The sequence below is a fragment of the Phalacrocorax aristotelis genome, chromosome 12, assembly GCF_949628215.1.
Source record: "Phalacrocorax aristotelis chromosome 12, bGulAri2.1, whole genome shotgun sequence".
NCBI lineage: Eukaryota > Metazoa > Chordata > Aves > Suliformes > Phalacrocoracidae > Phalacrocorax > Phalacrocorax aristotelis.
The window spans coordinates 1,462,859-1,481,112 of NC_134287.1; the positions used below are offsets into that span (position 1 = coordinate 1,462,859).

At 58.8% G+C, this 18,254-nt stretch overlaps 1 protein-coding gene and 1 long non-coding RNA gene across 3 annotated transcripts in view; one reads left to right on the forward strand and one right to left on the reverse strand.

The window, feature by feature from the left end:
* The window catches only part of PAX2 (paired box 2), a 102,229-nt gene extending 92,640 nt beyond the window's left edge, over positions 1-9,589 (reverse strand). Inside the window, exons 1-2 of one of the 2 annotated variants that reach the window (XM_075107599.1) lie at positions 9,370-9,589; positions 9,008-9,154 (exon numbers count right to left, since the gene is read on the reverse strand). In XM_075107599.1, the coding sequence (XP_074963700.1) occupies positions 9,008-9,032 (25 nt within the window). In that variant the 5' untranslated portion in view covers positions 9,033-9,154; positions 9,370-9,589. Of the gene's footprint in view, positions 1-9,007 lie in introns of both variants that reach the window. The other variant, XM_075107597.1, reaches the window with a different exon arrangement.
* LOC142063642 (uncharacterized) overlaps positions 1-18,254 on the forward strand; it is a 295,850-nt gene that overhangs the window by 201,932 nt on the left and 75,664 nt on the right. The gene's annotated exons all lie outside the window — the stretch shown is intronic.

Below are 18,254 nucleotides of genomic sequence, written 5' to 3' on the forward strand. Positions count from 1 at the left end.
TGTTTTGCCGTAGTTTATTCCCTCCCTGTTGCTGTTTCCCCATCGCAGTGAGGAGGAAGGCAGGAGTAAGAGACTCGAGAAACACATAACGCAGGCGCTCTGCGAGGCGAAGCTTGAGTCCCACGGCACGGAGGTAACCCGTGTAAACGGGGGACCCCGAGCCTGGTAAAGCAAGACTGCTTTCTCAGGGAAGAAAGGGAAAGAGAAAAGGGAAGGGAAAGGGAAAAGGGAAGGGACGAGTGAAAAGAGAGAAAAAATGAGAAGAGAGGAGAAGAAAAAGAAAAGAAAAGAAAAGAAAAGAAAAGAAAAGAAAAGAAAAGAAAAGAAAAGAAAAGAAAAGAAAAGAAAAGAGAAAAGGAAGCAGTTCCCCCGCTCCGCGTCCCCTTCCCCCACTGCACATACCACAATATCACCTGGTGCCCCTTCCCACACCAGACTTCCTGGAAGAATTGCTTTGTCAACATTTAAATCCACCGAACAATTTCTGTCTGCCCAGACTAAAACCAGCGGCCTGTCCCCACGTCCTCACACGGCCGTGTGCGCAACGGGACCGGGCGAGGCCGAGGCCACCGGCCTCGTCCCACTCCCACAGCTCCACACGCATCTCCCCAACCGACTCCCACTTCACCAGCCCTAGGTGCTTTTTTCCTCGTGCCCCTTTAAATGAACCTTTCTGTCCTTTTCTCTTTTCTTTTCTTTTCTTTTCTTTTCTTTTCTTTTCTTTTCTTTTCTTTTCTTTTCTTTTCTTTTCTTTTCTTTTCTTTTCTTTTCTTTTCTTTTCTTTTCTTTTCTTTCCTCTCCCCCTTTTATTTCTTTCCTCTTTCCCAAAGAGCATCTGAGGATCTCCCCCGTCTTCGCTAACCCAGCCCCCCCCAAGCTAGAACCATTTACACTTCAAAAGAGGCGCCCGCCTCTCTGCGGAAATTTCAAGAAAAATAAACTTTTGGGGGGAGTTGCGGCGATAGCTATCTTTCGATCTGCTTCGTTAGCCGGCTTTCTCCAGCTGATCAAGCCGAAATCTTCTCCATTGATCCTATTTCCCGCCCCCGGCCCCGACACACATAACGGCGAGGGTCCTGGCGGTGTCGTCTGTCGTCCCCTCGTCCCCCCCGCCCCCCCCCCGAAGCCGTCTCAGTTGCCCCGTCCTGCCTTGGCTTCGCCAACGTGCCGAGCTCGCCTCATCCCTGGGAAGGTTAAACAAACGCCGTTCTTTCCCCCGCTGCCAGCCGGGGAAGGGCGCTCCGCCGGGGCCAGCCGGGGCGGCGGAGGGACCCCCGGAAAAGTCGGGCCTGGAGCAAAACTGTCGCGGCTGCGCCCGCCGTTGTCTCCAAAGCCCAGGCTGGCTCCCAGTTTCCTACGGGTTGCCTGTCGCTGATTAGGCTGGAAACCAGTTAAACTCGACCCCTGGCTTGCGGGACAGCGTGCTGTGGGGGCAAAAGTTTTGTGTTCGCACCACCTCGGGATGCCGCCACCTCCTCGGCTCCACGCACCGCCTGCCCCTTCCCTCGCCAGGCGTGCGGAGCGCTTTCAGCCTGGACGCTGGCATTTTGGAGGTGCTTTAGCTCTACCCTTAATGCTCGCCAGCACCGTATTTACCAAGTTACAGGCTAAACCTGCCCTGACCATCTCTAGGTATTTTTCTGACCTGCGACCGCTAATTCAACCTCTCGTGGGAAAGTCGGGGGCCAAATCCCTGGCTGTGAAACGATTTAAAAAAAAAAAAAACAAAAACAAAAACCCAAACAAAAACCAAACCCCACAGAAATAAAAGCCACGGGATGGGAGCGTTGAAGGGAAGGAGCCGGCGTGTGTATGAGTGTGAGAGGGGTCTTCAAGGAAGGGGGCGCTTTGAGAAAGACTCCCCGGGCGACTTTTGGGGTGCTTTGTCTGAGGACAGAGTGATTTCTGGCCTGAGGACACATCCCGCTGCCTCTCCCCAGCCAGCACCCAGGGAAATGGGTGTCCAGACCAGGGGCCACCCCTTCGCTGCCGGGGTGGTGGGGTCTGATCTTCCCCCGGGGTCGGGGGGGGGCGAGAGGGCGATGGGGCCGGGCCGAGGTGCCGGACAGCAGCGTGGGGATGCGGGAGCGGGATCAAAACCGCCTGGAAGAGGTTTTTCCAGGTCGGGCAGGGCAAGGGGAGGCGGACAGAGCCCCGCCGCCCCTCCCCGCACCCCACCGCCGCTCTGCCCAGGAGAGCCGAGATTGCTCTTGGTGGCCGAGTTTAACAAATAAACACAAAGTTAGGTTTTTTAAACGAACAATTAATAAAAAAGAGAGCGCGAAAAGAATAAAAGACCCCCATCCTTCCCCTCCCCCTGTGTCTCCGAGCCCCTCTCCCCCTCTCCCTCTCTCTCTCCCCCTCTAAGCACCTCTGGTCACGTTGGAGGATGAGTTTTTGGAGAGCTTCTGGTACAATATGGAGCACCACGGGCTGCAATTTCACACTCCACAGCACATTCCCCCTAAAGCTACTTTCTTTTTTTTTTTTTTTTTTTTCCCATCTAAGACCCCCTCATGTCTCCCCCCCTCTCTTTCTCTCGCTCTTTTGTGAGCCCTGGGTGGGTTGCATGTCTGGGGGACGCCGGGGCCGCGGGGAGGCCGGCGGACGGGCCCTGCCAGCCCGGCGGGGGCGTGTGTGCGCCGGGGGGGCCGCGCTCCCCCTCGCCCTGCCTGCTGCTGGCTTTTCCCTTCTCTGCATTTGTTTGCCCTGAATGGTAATAGCCCACGTGTGCTGCTCTTTATTCAGTCACCGACACTTTAACCTCTCCTCTTTACAAGAGAGCGTTTGCCACAAAAAGGAGACAAGCCGGAGACCTTTTACAGCCTCATTGAGGGGGGAAAAGAAAAAAAAAAGGAAAAAAAAAAAAAGAAAGAAAGAGGGGAAAAAAAAAGCCAACAATGTGAAGAGACACTTCTGCAACAAAGCCGCCTCTTACCGCACCGGGCCGGCCGGAGTTGGGGCGAGCCTCCGAGCCTCCCGGGCCACGGAGACACGGGGACGGGGACAGCCCCGGCGCTGACCGCCCCGGCCCTCCCCAGGCAGGCGGGCAAGAAGCGGTCAGGGGGGTCCTGGCGCCGGCCTTCGGCCCCGGTCCCTCCCCCGCCCCCGAGCTCCGCCGCCGGCCCCGGCGTGGGGAGCCCTCGCTGCGAGCGGGGTCCCCGGAGCTGGCCCCGGCGGGCCGGCGTCGCCCGCCGGCCGCAGCCCCCGCCACGCAGCTCTGCTTTTGTCTGGCCCCGGCCCCGGAGCCCCTCCGCTCCTTTGCCTCCTCGGTTCTTTGCCCCCGAGCGGCGAGGGGGGGATGCGGGCGGGGGGTGGGGGGGTGGGTCCGTGCTGCTCCTCTGCCCAAAGGGGCTTCACATCACCCAGATGTGTACCCCCCCGCCCCTGCGGGACCGGAGGCCGTAGCACCGGCGAGGCCCAGCTGCCTCTTCCCTTTGCCCTGGGCTGGGGTGGAGGCGTGGGACCCCCGCTCTGCTGCCTCCTCCCCCCACACTGGAGATGTCTCCTTTTTTTTTGTCCTCCTCTAATTTCTCCATAAAACTCGCGATGAGTGAATTAGACGCTTATTAAAGTCTCCTTTTAATCAGCAGTAATGGGAGACCCTCCCTCCCTCTCTCTGCCCGTCCAAGGTTAGTTTGCCTCCGGGCCATTTGCAAATGTTAGGATTTACAGTTACCACACGCAAAAACATTTATATAACCCCTAACTATAATACACCCATAAAAACGGGGAGGGAGCGAAAACTGCTGCGGATCAGCGAAAAACCCTATGGCTTGCCCATTAAAGTCCCCGGAAAGGGTAATTCCAGCAGTCAGAGGGGCCAAAGTGTGGTAATGACTGCCTGGGCTTCGCATCTCCAAAAATGATCGCACAAAGAGACCTGCCGGGGAGAGAGGCGGCCGCCGCGCTCCGCTCCCTCCGCGGGGCCGGCGGGGGAAGTTGGCAGCGGACTTCCTCAGACACGCTTTGGAAAGTGACAGAGATCCCTCGAGACTTTATTTCTTCTTATCTTCCTTCTCTCTTTCTCGCCTTCTCTCACCCCTTTTCCTATTTCTTCCTTCCTCCCTCCCTCTTTTCCTCTTTCGTTCGATCCTTCCTTCTTTCCCCCCCACCCCCCTTTCCTCTCTCCATCTTCCTCCCTTTCCCTCTCCCCTTCCCGTCTTCTTTCCCTCCCTAGCCGAGCTGAGCCCGGACAATTTCAACACACACACCAATCCACCTCCCCAGAGAAAGTTGCCCCGGCCGCGTTTCTGGCCGCGCTTCCCAAGCCCCAGTGCGAGCCCTGCCTCGGCCCCAGCTTCCCCCCGCCGCGGAGGGCTCTCCGGCCCGAGGGGATGCGCCGGGAGCCGGGTCGGGGAAGGCAGGCTCCTTCCCCGCGCTAACAAAGGCTGGACCCGCACCAACAAAGGACGCGGCGCGGCCCCTCCGCCCGGTGCGAGCCGCAGGTGAGGGCGGGGGCCGGCCCGGGCGGCCGCCTGCGGGCAGTGCTCGGACCGGCGCGGGAGGAGGGGGGCTGCAGGGCTCCAGGGGAAACTGCTCCTGAGTTGGTGGGGAAACTTTCCCCCCCCCACCTCCACTCTTCCAGGGAAAGCCAGGGAACCGGGCGATTTCAGTTCTCTGTCCGCCTCTCCCCTTCGCGCGGTGGGCGGGGGGGGGGGGCTCTCCCCTTCCCGGCCCCGACGGGGAGCCGCGAAAGCTCAAGTTCGGCGCTTAATTAAAAAGAGTGGCAGGAAGAGTCATCCCTCCTTAACATCAGCTGTTAACGGCCTCGGAGTTTAGTGCATCTGGGGGGGAAGGCAGCGGGAGACTGGGGATGGAGCGTGCGGGGAGACGGAGGGGCTGACAGAGATGGGGTGGCTCTAAGCGTGGTGGAGGAAGAGGAGGAGAGAATAAAAGGAGAGAAAGGGAGAATTTTGACTTAAAAAGAGGACCTGGAAGGTGGAGGGGGCGGGGAAGGATTGAACTGTGAGCCGACACCAAATATCCCCTCCAGCTCCCCTGGCTGCTTCAGCCCGGGAGGGGGACGGAGCCGGGGAGTAACTGTGCGGGCGAGGGATTGCGGCGAGCGGCAGAGGCGAGAGGGGAGCGGATCCGGGACGGAGGGACGGAGCCCTTCCAAGCTGCGGAGCGCTTTTCCTAGCTGCCTACCTTGCTTTCGCCTCTCTTGCACCCCGATCCCTTCCCTCCTGCCTCTCCTCTCTGAGGTTTGCAAACCAAACGTCACCAATCAATACGAACCCCGGCTCCGTGGGTGCGTGTGCGTGTGCGTGCGTGTGCGTGTGTATGAGCGCGTTTGTTGATCCCGACCTGCTGGACTTCAAAAATCTGCCGCTTCCGACTCCCTCCCAGCCTGTAAGTTCAGAATTACAACCTTCTACATCTATGCAAACTTTTTTTTAATCGGAGAATTTCTTTCTCTAGCAGAAAGAGAAATTGTCACCATGTGATCGGCTAATTTCTGACACACGGGGCTTTACCCCTCCCCCAGCGTGGGGAAAAAAATATCTCCCGTGGATCTCTTTGAACTGTGCACAATCCATAACTTTGGCAATGTATATACAGTGTTATTTCTGCAAGGCAGTTTTCCAGGGTTAGGGGAGGTGGTTGCATTCTGCTAAATGGATCCTTTGTGGTGAGTGCAGATTTATGCCCAGTTTTGATTTATAATTAAATTAGCTTCTAATTTGCAATATGTGTGTCTGCGTTTAAAATGTATCTAATCTGTGAAATTGAGGACGGGGGCACTTTAAATGAAAATCTACCTTTCGCCTCAAGGGTTTCTTTATGAAGGGATAGCCGGGAGGGCAGCGTGCAGCAGGAAAGCGGGGCTGTAATTTCCATTAGGAGATGTCAATCAATCCTTCTTTTCAATACATCAATTAATAAATCCGATTGGTGCTGCGAGCTGCTCCCCACCACCCCCCGGGCACTCTTTCTGTCCGGATGGAGAAGTGTGAGGGGAAGGCAAACTTTGGCGGGGAGACCCCGCAACAGCGCCCGGCCCCCCCCCGCCCTCCCCCGGCCTCCGGGACCGGCTCCAGCCCCAGCGCGGGGGGCGGCAGGCAAGGCGGGGGGACTCTCCCCGGCGGCTCCCGGGGTCTGGCAGAGCTAAATTAGCACAACCCGGTGAGACACCGGCGATTTTTTGCCCCCCGCCTTCTCCCCAAGCGCGCCAGAGAGAAGGCGCGGCGGTGAGGGTGTGCACACGCCCTTAGAGTCGGGCCTGGGACCCCCCCGTCTTAGTTGATTTATATTTAGGCTTGACTTATTTGAACGACACCCACCCACCCACACACACACCCCCACACTCCGTCCCACCCCACGAAGCTCCAACCCGGCGCACTAAACATCAGCGTTTTGTTCGGTTGTTTTCCCGCGGAACCGCAGCACCCAGCTTTCATTTTTCACAATTAAAAGGGGGCCGGGAGGGTGGGGAACTCCCCCAGCCTGACAGCTCGTCCCAGCTCTCTCTGCTGGCAGCATGCGCTCCGCACCCACAGATCAGCGGGGAAATGGGGGGGAAGGGTATTTCTTTATTACATGTTTTTCTTTAACGGGCAAATATAGGAATTCCGTGGTCTCTCTCTAATTTAGCAATGACACCAATTCTCCCTTTTTTTTTTTAAGCGGCGCCGGCAGCTCGGGAGGAGCCCACGGCGGCCGTGGGAAGGGAAGCCCGCCCGGCGCAGGGGGGCGGTGGGAGCCCGCCGGGGGCGGCTGGCCCGCGGGGACAGGCCGGGATGTGGAGCGGCCGGCGTGGGGACAGGGCGACACCGGCGTCCCCTCACTGGGTCTCTGCCCTTCGAGCTTCGCGGGGGTCTGAAAAATCCGACAAACAAAACTAATAGCACGCCTCGCCTCTCCCTGCCGTCGCACACCCCGTGTTTTCTAGAAATCCGGCTCAAGAAACGGATGACTTTTGTGAAACCCCCGGCCGGTGTCAAAGAGACGCTTAGAGAGAGGGAGGGCATCCTCAAACTGCTCCATAGCCATCATCATCATCATCATCAAGCCTGTCCGTTTGATTTAAAAACAGCACGACAGGGAACACGCTGTCACTGTCTCCCCAGCTTCCCTTCCCCCCCCCCCCCCAACCACTCGGCTTTTTACCCTCAGCTTTGCGGGCTGCTCTGGTCGGTTTGAGTTGCTCGGTACAAACGCCTTTTGCGTGTCTCCGGCGAGCGGAGCAACGCCGGACAAGCACAGGGCTGCGAGTTTGCGGGGCTGGGTTTGCGGGGCTGAACTTCGGAAGGAAAGAAGTGAAGAGAGAGAGATTGAGAGAGAGTCTCCCAGGCAGCTTGATCCCATTAGCTCCGTCCTTGGGTTGCATATTTATACGGTCTAGGAGGTGAACAGATGGACTATCAATTTAATTCCATCTTCAACACCATCAGAGATTGATTTTCTACTCGCTTTTAATTTTGCCATAATTAATTAGATCATTACAACTGTTTTCTATTGATCTCCCTATTTAAACCTCAGATGCAAAGGGACTTCGGCAGATCCTTTAAAAGCACAGAAGGGAAAAGGAACAGAGGGGGTTGCAAACTTTTTGAAGGATTTTTCAGTTTCGACTTAGAGGATTTTCTGTGCAGAACAGCGGGGAAAAAAGCCGCTGTGGCCTTTCCTTTTAGGGGGCCTTTTTCGTTGCCTTTATATTTTCCTTCACGTTTTGGTGAATCTTTGTCGTGTTTATGTATCGTGTACAACATATATAATAGATTTAATTGGTTCGATTATGGAAATATGTACTCTCACGTGTATGTGCGCATAGACGCATATATACACAGAACCAGCGTATTTTTAACATTGAGATTTACCGAGACGGTGCGCGCACATTTATACACGGGGAACCTATCGACAGAACAAGAGATGTGCTTTTCTAAAGGGCGGGTGGTTTTATTTGCCTCCCGGACGCCTCTCTGCGTTGGGGCGCCTGGATCGCTCTCCAGCGGGGACGTTTCGTCCCGCCACTCCACCAGCGGCGACCGAGGGGCCGCGGAGCCCCCAGCCCCGCCGCAGCCCCGCCGCAGCCCCGCCGCAGCCCTCCTGTCTCCTTCCCAAGCCCGCGCTCGCCAGCCGGGGCCGCCGCACGCCTCTGCGCTGGCAGCTGCCGAGCTTTGCGTTTTGAACCTCCGTGTAGGTTTCTGTCTTCCTTCCCACCCCCCCCCAAAAAAAAAAAAAGAAAAAATAGCCCTAAATTAAAAGCCTCGTTTATACACATAATTTAAGGGGTCCAAACCGCGTTAACTGTGCTTTTTACCGCGAGCGGCAGCGCCGAGCAAAACCTTTCCTCTCCAGCGGGTTTTGTTTGAAGCTTTGTTTGCAAATCATAAAAATGACGAGGGGGAAAGGCGGGTGGGCTCTCCGGAGCCCCGTCCGCTGGCGGGGCAGGTTTCGGGGGGCTCAGGGCCAGCGTGGCTGCCCCAGCCCCGGGGTGGGGGGAGGTGGGGGGATGCGATGCGGCTGCGGCCCCGCAGAGCCCCGAGGTGCGGGCAGCGCTGGTCCAGAAGCAAAAGAGCCACCGCAACGAGAAAAGTTTGGCGGGGTAGGGAGAGAGTGGGTAGGGAAAGAGTTTAGGCGATGCCCTGAACTTTCTACGGCCGGGAGGAAACTCCGGGCTGGGGCAAGGGGCCAAAACCGGAGCGTAGGATAGGCCAGGGCTGAGAGGGGGTGGGGGGGCTTGCACGGCCAGGCGGGAGGGGAAGGTGCTCGGCCCCGCTATCGGTCGTGTCCGGAGGCTCCGCTGCGGGTCCCTGCGAAGCTCTAAACGCTGTGGGAACGGAGCCCTTCGAGGGGGGCTGGAGCGGGCACCCCTTAGGAAAGGGGGGGGGTGGCATTTAGCAGGTGAGATGGCAAGTGTTGGAGGGGAATCTGGCGAGGCGGGGAGGGTGCGTGTGGAGGAGAGCAGAGGCAGGCTGCCTCCTGCCAAATGAGGGAGATGGGGGTGACGGTCTCATCCCTCCCTGCTGAATATTCAGCGCCCCCCCCCCGCCCCCCTTACCTGCTCTCCCTGAGCTCTGAGCCATGGCTCCGCTGCCTAATGGCCCGTCTCCCCGGGACGGCTGCAAACAGTAGATCCGCCGCGGCCTTTCTTCGCTTCTCTCCTCCCCGCTTGGGTGTCTTGCTTTCCCCCGCTGACTTTCGAGATCTAGGCGCAACCACCCAAAACTAAACGGTTTAGATAACAACACACACACACACACCCCAGAGCACCACCACCACCACCAAAAAAAAAAAAAAATAGCCAGCCACAGAGAAAGAAACGCCGCTCTACTGAGCCGGGACAGGCTAAAAGGAGGGGAAAATAAATAACAATCAAAGCAAATGCAGCGCTGCTGCTTATAAAAGTGGAGAGGGACTCACCTGCTCCAGTGTAGCAGGGCTGTGCAGCCGGGGAGGAAAGGGGCTGGGGGGGGGTCCTGCCTGCTAGAGGGGGGCAGCGCCTGGACTTTGAATCTGCTTCCCCTTGCCCCCCCTCCCGCAAACCGGCTACCTGTAGGGAAGTCTTGTTGCAACAGCAGATTAATTTGTTGTCTTATTACCATAAAAATGTGCCGGGAGAGGGGCTGGCGGGGAGAGAGGGGGACGCGGGACAGAGGAGGAACTTCCTCCAAGTTGCCGAAGGAGGCGGTGGGCGCGGGGGGAGCGGGCCGGGGCAGGACCCCTGCGGGGCGCAGCCCACCCGGGAGCTGGCAGGCTCGGCCCGGGCACCCTCCCCCGGGCGGGGCGGCGGGGACGGGGGCTCCGCCGGTTACATTGGAGGTGGCGAAAGGCAGGGCTGTGAAGTCTGCCCCGGTGAGCGCCTGGCTTTGTGCTTCTGAGCGATTATCTGTCTGCCCGTCCATCCGTCCATCCATTTATCTGTCCGCTCGCCTCTTGCTCCTCCGGCCGCCTTTTGGTAAAGGCTTCGCGACTGAAAATAAATAATAAATAAAACAAAGCTCCAAAGAAAAGAAGAAAAATTCCCAGTGCTAAAGACATCACTGAGCGAATATTTTTCTTTCTCTCTTTCTACCCGCCCTCTTCCATCTCCCCATTGATTGAAAGTCTCTCTCAGCTCCAACAAGGAGTCCCAGGAAAAATGAACCATTCTGCTATCGATTCTTCATTAAAATTACATTTCTGCATTTGCTAAATTGGTTTTAAAAAGCTTCCCCTGTTATTATTGTCTTGTCAGAGCCGGCGGTGCTGGGCAAACAGTATTTAAAAGCTTGGGACCTCTCCAAGATGAGGCTGTCGGGGATTTTGTGTGTGCATGTGTTTCTTTTTCTAAAGTGTTTAGGAAAATGTTAACAACGCGGACTGGCATGCCCCAGACGAGTGGATCACTGTAAAAATAAAGAAGGTGGAGGGAGCGCTTTCCTTCATAACACTTAAAAATCATCGATTGTCGCTTCAAGCAAGGGAAAAAACCAAAGTTTAATTTTGAATATTAAAGCGGGACGCCAAAAGTCAATGATGGCATCAATGAGTATTTTTCTAAGACGCCGTCTCCAGCCCGCTCTGCGGCAGCCGCCAGACCCGCCCGGAGCGGCTGCTCACCCCGCCGCGGCCGGAGCCCTGCCCGCCGCTGCTCGGAAAGCGGCTCCCGGGGAGAGGCGGCCGGATCCGTGCGCTCACCCTCACACACGCACCGGGTCCCTCCGACCCAGCCCCAGCAAACCCCACGGAATCCCCCTCCTCCCTCCCCAGACTGGTGTGGGGAAAACCCAGGAGGGACTCTGGGAGATTTACTTTGAATTCCGCAAATCTCTCTCGAAAGAGCAGGGAAGCAGAAATGTCTTCCTGATGTGTTTATCCCCTAATCAGTTCATTAGTTATAAACAACATGACATTAGAAGTTAGGAGGCAGTTGATATTAATTTTTATTTAACTAGTTGATGTTTAATCCGTCACGCCAGGCTGCTTAGAGAGAGCTGCCTGACACAAACCAGTTAGAACTTCATACACCGCGATGATCGTCCGGGCACCGGGACAAACAAACGGCGGCGGGGGGGGCGAGGGGCAGGGGAACACGGGGAAGGGGGCGAGGGGAAAGGGGCAAACCCTGCGGGGAGGGAAGAGCAGCAAAGAAGGCTGGAAAATTCCTCCCTCCCCGGGTTAAAGAGAGGGGAAGGGGGCGGTGGGGTGAAAATATGTGTCTGGGCGGAGGAAGGGGGGTGAGTGGTGGTGGGGCGAAGGAACATGAAAAATATTGCCAGGAGGCTGAGCCCAGCGGGCCGGGAGGGGAAGGTGCGGTGCCAGGCAGCGCTGCGGGGCGGGGGCCGCGGGGCGGGGGGGACAACCGGGCCGTGGCCACCCCAAGGGTCCCGCCCGGCCGGGGGGCGGCGGGGGGGCGGGCGCCGCCGGGCAGAGCGGGGGTCGCCTCCGAGAGAGTTCCTCCTCTTCATTAGAAGAGCCGCCGGTTAATTAGAACGGGGCTGGCCGAGGGAGAACAGCAACACATGACAGGGCCGGGATAGAGGGGGACGGGGGCAGAGGGGGACCGGGCTTCTCCCAGTTGGCTCTCGAGGGGTTCCCTTCGGTGTCAAGCTGCACCCTCAGCCAAAGAGCGGACGTGCTACTGCAAATAAAAGGAGCGGGCGATTAAGGACGGAAGGCTCGTGGGTACATTTGCGGACACACGTCCCTTCCTACCTTAATCCGTGCTGAAGTACCGCCTAACTCGAGTCTAGAATTACAGACATCCCTCCCGGCACCTCCTGGTTCTCCCCTTGCGGCAAACCGGTACCCGAGGGTTGGCTGCCGGTCCCTGCCCGGCTCTAAAGCCGTCTTTATACCCGTGAATCTCTGCTCTTTACCCGCCACCCTGCCAGTAGGCCGGACCCCCCCGCGCCCTTCCTCCCGACGTAACCCCCGTGCGCTGCCCCATCGCCGCCCCCCTGCGGCGGGACCCCCGGCGCCTGCCCCCCGAGTGAGCCCTCCTGCGCCCCCCGTTCGCTCAGCACCCCTCAGAATGCGCCAACGCGAGCCGTTATTATCATGTCCGCGTCTATTTCACAATTAAAGCATTTCCCGGCGAACCAGGAAAAACCCTCTGCAATAGGTTGGTGCGTTGCTGGACGCGTGTTCCTCCGTGGGGCTGTAGCCGTGCGGTTGTGACTGCGGGGAAGGTGTTCCTGTCTCCGACCCATATTTTAATATCAATTTCCATATTAATCAATCCCCCCCATCTACCTGCTGGATAAAGGAAATAGTTCACATTCCGAAGAAAATTGCCTGCTTTGCTGCAGTTAATAGTTAACTACGGAATAGAAAGTTCTCAGGGAAATGCGGAGGCAGAGGGAGAGCGGCTCTGGGGGGGTCCCGGCGAGCACCGGCCGCCCACCGGCCCCGGCCGCGGGAGCGCGGCTGCTCCAACCCCCCCAGGGAAAACCACCCAGGAGAAAACCTCCCGGGAAAACCTGCGCCGCGGGCTCGGGGCTCCGGCTGCCCGGGCGTCTCGGGGCAGGAGCCGGGACCGAGTGTCTTAAGGAATAAACTCCTGTTGGGGGGGGAGGGGGGGGGAAGGCTGCTTCCCCATACAGCGGGACATAGGGTGACCGCAACAGGTAACCGGGCAGGACCCGGCGATAGGGGGAGCGGGGGAGGGGGCTGGGGGGGTGTCAGTGGCGGGGGGAGACCCGCACTGTCTGGCCTGGGAGCACCGTGATGAAATGGGTGCCTTTGTCTGGCGTCTCCTCTCCCTTTCTCCGAGGCAGGGTGCGCTCGGGAGGCCACGGAGGGTACCAAGGGGGGTCCTGCCGAGGGACCAGCGGGGACTGCGGGGGCAGAGGCGAGGCTCGACCCCGGCCGGGGGCCGCGACGCTGGAGGGCAGCTACCGGGGGGCCGCCCGGCCGCCAGCCGAGCCCGGGGCACCCCCGGCCCCTTCCCCAGAGTTTCGGGGTGACTTTAGAGGTGCGGGGATGTCCTTGTCGCCGCGCACCGCACGGTTGCCTTAGCGCCGGGCTGGCCGCCCGGTGCCTTCTGGCCGTGATGGCAGTCCCGGGGAGGACCCGGGGAGAGGAGCGGGGGCCGGCGGGGGCCTCCGCTCGCATTCGGGACTCCCGGTAGAGGCTGTGGGATGAGCAGGAACACTTTGAGCTACGGAAGTTCGAGGGATGCTGCTGGCCACGGGGAGAGGCTGCCCTGCTGGGGGCCGGGCTGGTGGCGGGGCAGGGAGGTGGGAAGGGGATTGCGGTGGGTGCAGGGGTGAGCGCCTGAGGAGGCCGGTGCGGGGGGACCCGTGGGGTGGGTCCCGGGTGGCACCAGGGTAGGACTCTCCCGCCTGCCCGCGGGACGCAGCCGCGCGGGCTCCCGCTGCCCCCGGGTGTCCCCGGCGGGGTGCGGGGGTGCTGGCGGGGCCGATGGATCTGCGGAGCTCGGAGCTGCCGGGCCGGGACCGCCGTCTCGGCCCCCAGTTCCCGGCCGGGAGCGATGCCGTGGCCGGGCCGCGGGGCGGGAGGGAGCGGGCTGGGCTGGGCTGGGCTGGGCTGGGCGGGCGTGCCGGGGCCGCCCCGGGGCACCGAGCCCCGCCGGCTGCGGGAAGCCGAGCCCCCGGCCGGGATGAGGGCGGGAGCTCCAGAACCGTCCCCGGAGGGATGCACGGGGGTGTGTCGGGGGGTGCCCATCCGCAGGGGTCCCGGCGGTCCCGCAGCGGGGCGGCCCGCCAGAGGGGGCAGTGGAGACCGGCGGTGCCGGGCCCGGGGCTGCGGCCTCGGCCGGGCAGGGGAGGGCAGGGGAGGGGGGCTCTGCCCCGGCCCCGGCGGGGGACGGGGAGCTGTAACCTCTCGCTGCGCGCTGGTGAGGGTCGGAGTCAAAAGGGCTTCGCAAAACGTTTCCGCGCTCCCGTCGCATCCCGTGTCGTGTCTCCCCCCCTCCTTCCCGATTACAACCGGGCGAAGCCCCCGGCTCCCGCCCCCCTCCCGCTGCCCGGGGCCGAGGCTGGGCGGGTCAGGGGGGCTGAGGGGGGTCGGGAGCACTCTCCCGGGGTTTTGGGATGTGTTGGTGCGATCGGTTCTTCCTTCCCCAGGTAGCTCAACCACAAGTTTTTAGCCCGAGGAGAGGGACCCGGCAGCCAGGTGGCCTGTGCTTGGGGACAGCCTGGGCTCAGCAGGGGCTGCCACAGGGCTCGGGGGGCGTGGGGTGAGTCGCTGCGTGGGTTAGGGAGGAATGACGGAGGGGGACACGCAGGCGGGGGACACCAGCTCACCGTTGCCCGAGCTGAAAAAAAGGAAGGGAAAACGGGAAGATTATGCAAAAAAAAACCCAAACCACAAAACAAAAACAACAACAAACCAAACACCAAAAAACCGAGAGGCTGGAGGTGTAGAGCGCGCCCCGTATTAATGTGCAACAGAAGGGGAAATAAGGGAAGAATGGAACTAAGTGGGAAGATGGAAATCAGGATGGGTGGATAGACAGACTGACATTGTTTTTTACTAATATTAGAGGAAAAAAAGGCTGAGTAAAAGAAGGGGACGTTTAATTTGAAGATGAAAGGAGGACGGATGGATAAACAGGATAGATATAAGATTTTAATGCGAAGAATGGAAAAGATGAGAAGAGGGGAAGAGAAAATGGGGGGGAACCCTTCTAGCGCTTGTGGAGAGAAACAGGGAGTGAGGGGGCAGAGGAAGAGAAAGGATAAGAGGAAAGGAGAGAAGGAGGAAAAGAAAAAAAGAAAAGGAGTAAAGAGAAGAGAAAAGAGGTTTTAAAGAGCCGTCAAACAGTTGGTAGACATCAGAATTAGAACTGGAAAGTAGAAACATTTATGGCAGCCCGCGCCGAGGCGATTCCCCCATTGGCCTTTTATGGAGCTCCTAAATCTCAGCTTAACGCTGGTTTGAGCTGCAAGAATTATTTCCCCCGCACTCCTCTTTTTAGGTTCACTTCCCGTTTCCATCGCGGGGCTCCGGGTCCCTGGGAGCAGGGGGGAGCCGGCGCACCCTGAGTGGGCTCGCCCCGGCGGGGGATGGGGGGCGCGGAGCCCCCGGCCCTCCCGGCCCGGCGTCCCACGGCAGGACGGGGGTCCCGCGGGGCGGCGGCGGCGCGGGCCGGCGGGCAGAAGCAACAGTTCCCCGGCAGGTCGAGGGAGGGGAAGGACCTGCTCTTCCCCTACCTGAGACACGGCTTTTCGGGGGTGGGGGACACACAGGCTGTCCGGACCCGCAGCTCCGGCCGGGCGCGGGGACGGGGTTTGGGGAACGGCTGCGGGAGCAGCAAAGAAAGACCTCAAGGTGCGGAGAAGTGAGGAAACGAAGCTGCACTCCCTTCCCAGGCAGCCTGTCCCTACCGCCGCCTCCACGTCGGTGGAAAACTCCAAACCTCGGTGGAAAGCTCCCAATACCCAGGCGTCAGTAATGATGAGAGGAACAATAATGACAACAGTGATAATGCGTTTCCGTATATTAAAAACCTGGGAAATAAACGTCCTCCTACACCCGCTGCCTCCTCGGTCCCCGGATCTCCGGGGGGTGCTGAGTTCTCAGGGTGTTTCGAGGGCTGGGGTGGGTTTGGGAGAGGGAATATCGACAGGAGGGGTAAAAGCCGGGGGAGATGTAACTCGTGTGCCTTTCACCTTATCCCGGGAACACAACAGTTGTCCTTGGGACAAGAATCTCTGTTATGGTCTGGGAGCTGCAGAGAAAAGGGAAGTTTGCAGGTCTGTCTCCTCACTCTGCCGCGGCCAGCTCCAGCCCCCCCCTCCCCCCCGCCCCAGCCTGCCCCACCGCCCCCGGGCTCCCAACTGGTTGATATAAAAGTGTATGTGAGAGGGATGAAAGTTCCAGTCCCTCATGAGGGGAGAAGGCTGCAGGGGCAGAAGCAAGTTAATTTCCAGCCGATTTCTCATTACTCTTAGCGTCTACGAGGAGGAGAAAATTAGGCACCCAGCACACGTTTTGGCCACTTCATAAAAAATGCAGATTTGAGAGATGATGTGAAATGTGCCCTCGAGTCAATGATTAAAGATAGCTGACTTCATTTTTTTTTTTCTGTTTGGAGTTGAGACGAGAAATGCCCCTGAGCTCTGCAGGTCCGGGAAGGGTCCTTTAATAACTGATAAATTGGCCCAAAAACTCCCTTCCCCCCTCACCCCCCATCCCACACCGCCGGCTGGCGCGTCAGAGGAGCCATCCCGCTGCTTCTCGTCCCGCCGTCCATAGGAAACGCTCCCGGATGATTCTGTCCCGAGTGGTCCTGTGTGCGTGGGCACGGCCGGCCGTGACCCCCCGGTGGCTGCGGCCGCTCTTGCCTTCTCCCACTCGTGTCGGTAACTCTGCCTCCCCACCAGCCCCTTAGGTTGTCAGCTTTGCCTCCCAGGCGGCCGAGGGGACGGAGATTAAACACCATTGAAGAGCTGCCCTTAAAAACAATCGCGGGCGGAGGCTGCGGGCCTGGGGCCGGGATGTTCGCCTCGCATTTGGAAGAGAAAGTTGCGGGGGGTGTGTGTGCTAAGGGCGAGGGGATCTGCCGTCCTCTCCCGACTGCCGCGAGTGTTGCCTTCCCGCAAGTCGCCCAAGAAAGTTTTGGCGTCGACGAATGCCTCATGTAAAGGGGGGGGGGGGAGAGAACGGGGGACGGGACGGGCACGGGACCCGCTGCCCCCCGCCACGGCCGCTCGCAGGGGACAAAGGAGGATTTGCCGAGTCCTGCCAGGGAGAGATTTAAAGGCACAAGGAAGGAAAACTGTCGGGAAGACCCCAGATCTTTTTCCCCGCCTGGCATCGGAGGGTGCAGAACGCCCGGGCTGCCGGCTTCCAGGGCTGGGGTCGGCGGTGGGGAGAGGATGGGGATGCTGGGGGGGCGCAGGAGGACGGTCCCACCCCAAGAACCGCTTCCATCTCTACTTTCTCAAACGCATCCTTCCCTGCGGCCCCCACCGCAAATTTCGGTGGAAGGAAAAAATAGAAAGGGAAGGAAAGAGAAGAGGAGAGGGGAAAAATAAACCCAAAGCTTTCCGGCCCGCTGGAAGAAGAAATGTGTATTTCTTTTCTCTAAACACTCCTAATTTTTCAACCCAATTGAAAATAATAAAATGTATAAAGAAAGCAGGGATGCAGTTTTCCAGAGCTCAGCTGCTGAATAACTCCTCATCAGCCGCACCGATTTCTTTGATTAATCCCGAGGTCTGAAGCAGAAGCAGTTCCAGTGTGATACCTTACACGCCAAGCTGCTTCTGCTTCCCTACTTTGTAAGACTCGTTTATGCGCATTTTTTTAAACAATAATTTCGACTCCTTTCCCCCCTTAATATATTTTTTTTTTTTAAGCGGTACCTGCTTTCTAATTGCCCTGAATAAATGCCTTTCCCCCATCTCCGGCTTCCTAAATCCCTCGGCACCCCGGTGGGAAGGAGGTGGCGGGCACCGGGCGGGGGGACCGGACCACCCCGGCTTCTGGCACTTTCCTCCCGCTCTCCAAGCAGGATCTCACAATCGTCATGTCGTGTGCGAAACAGCGCAGACAGACATTCACTCTCTTAATGGGACTTGATGCAACTGTACACGGCCCCTCACGCACCCGTACATGTAACGAGTACCCGCTCGCCAGACGCACATTCCCCGCGTAACTCTGGGTACAGGCGTTATGTTCACACCTACGCGCGTACACCCGCGATACACCCGTCTGTGGAGAGGAATACGTGGCGGTACACACCGCGTGGATAATATAAACCCGAATCTCTCCACCAAAATGAAGAGACTTGAATTCATAGATATTTCATTGCATATAACCATTTCTTTCAGACCCAGCGAGGGAGCATTTAAGATGTGGAGAGGCGCACCTGTGCGGAGGTTTGAGAGGGAAGGCTCCGGCGCTTGCCTAGCCTGGATTTATGCACATGTATCAGACGTATCTCGCTCTCTCCCTCTTGTGCATGTATAAAATATCAACGCGACGCTTTAGGAAAGCTGTGAGCTCTGCACAGTGCTTTAGACGATGCCGTTGTTTCTAAAACCACACTTCTCTGCGAGGCGGTTTGCACCCTCCGCACTAATTCACACTATCGAGTCATTTATCCAGCTTGCCTTTCTCCCTGAATTACTCGGCTCAGAGTCAACCAGAAGCACCAAATTCCTGCCTTTCTGATGAATGGACGATATTGTCTGGTCCTTTCAGGGCGAGAGAAAAATAGCTCGGGCAAACGAGGCGGACGCCGGGGGCTCCCGGGCGGCTGCCCCGCAGGCAGCGGAGCGGGGCCGGTCCCCCCTCGGCCGGCCGCGGGGGCAGCCGCCCCCCGCGGGTCTCCCCGCGGTTCCCCGCCGCGG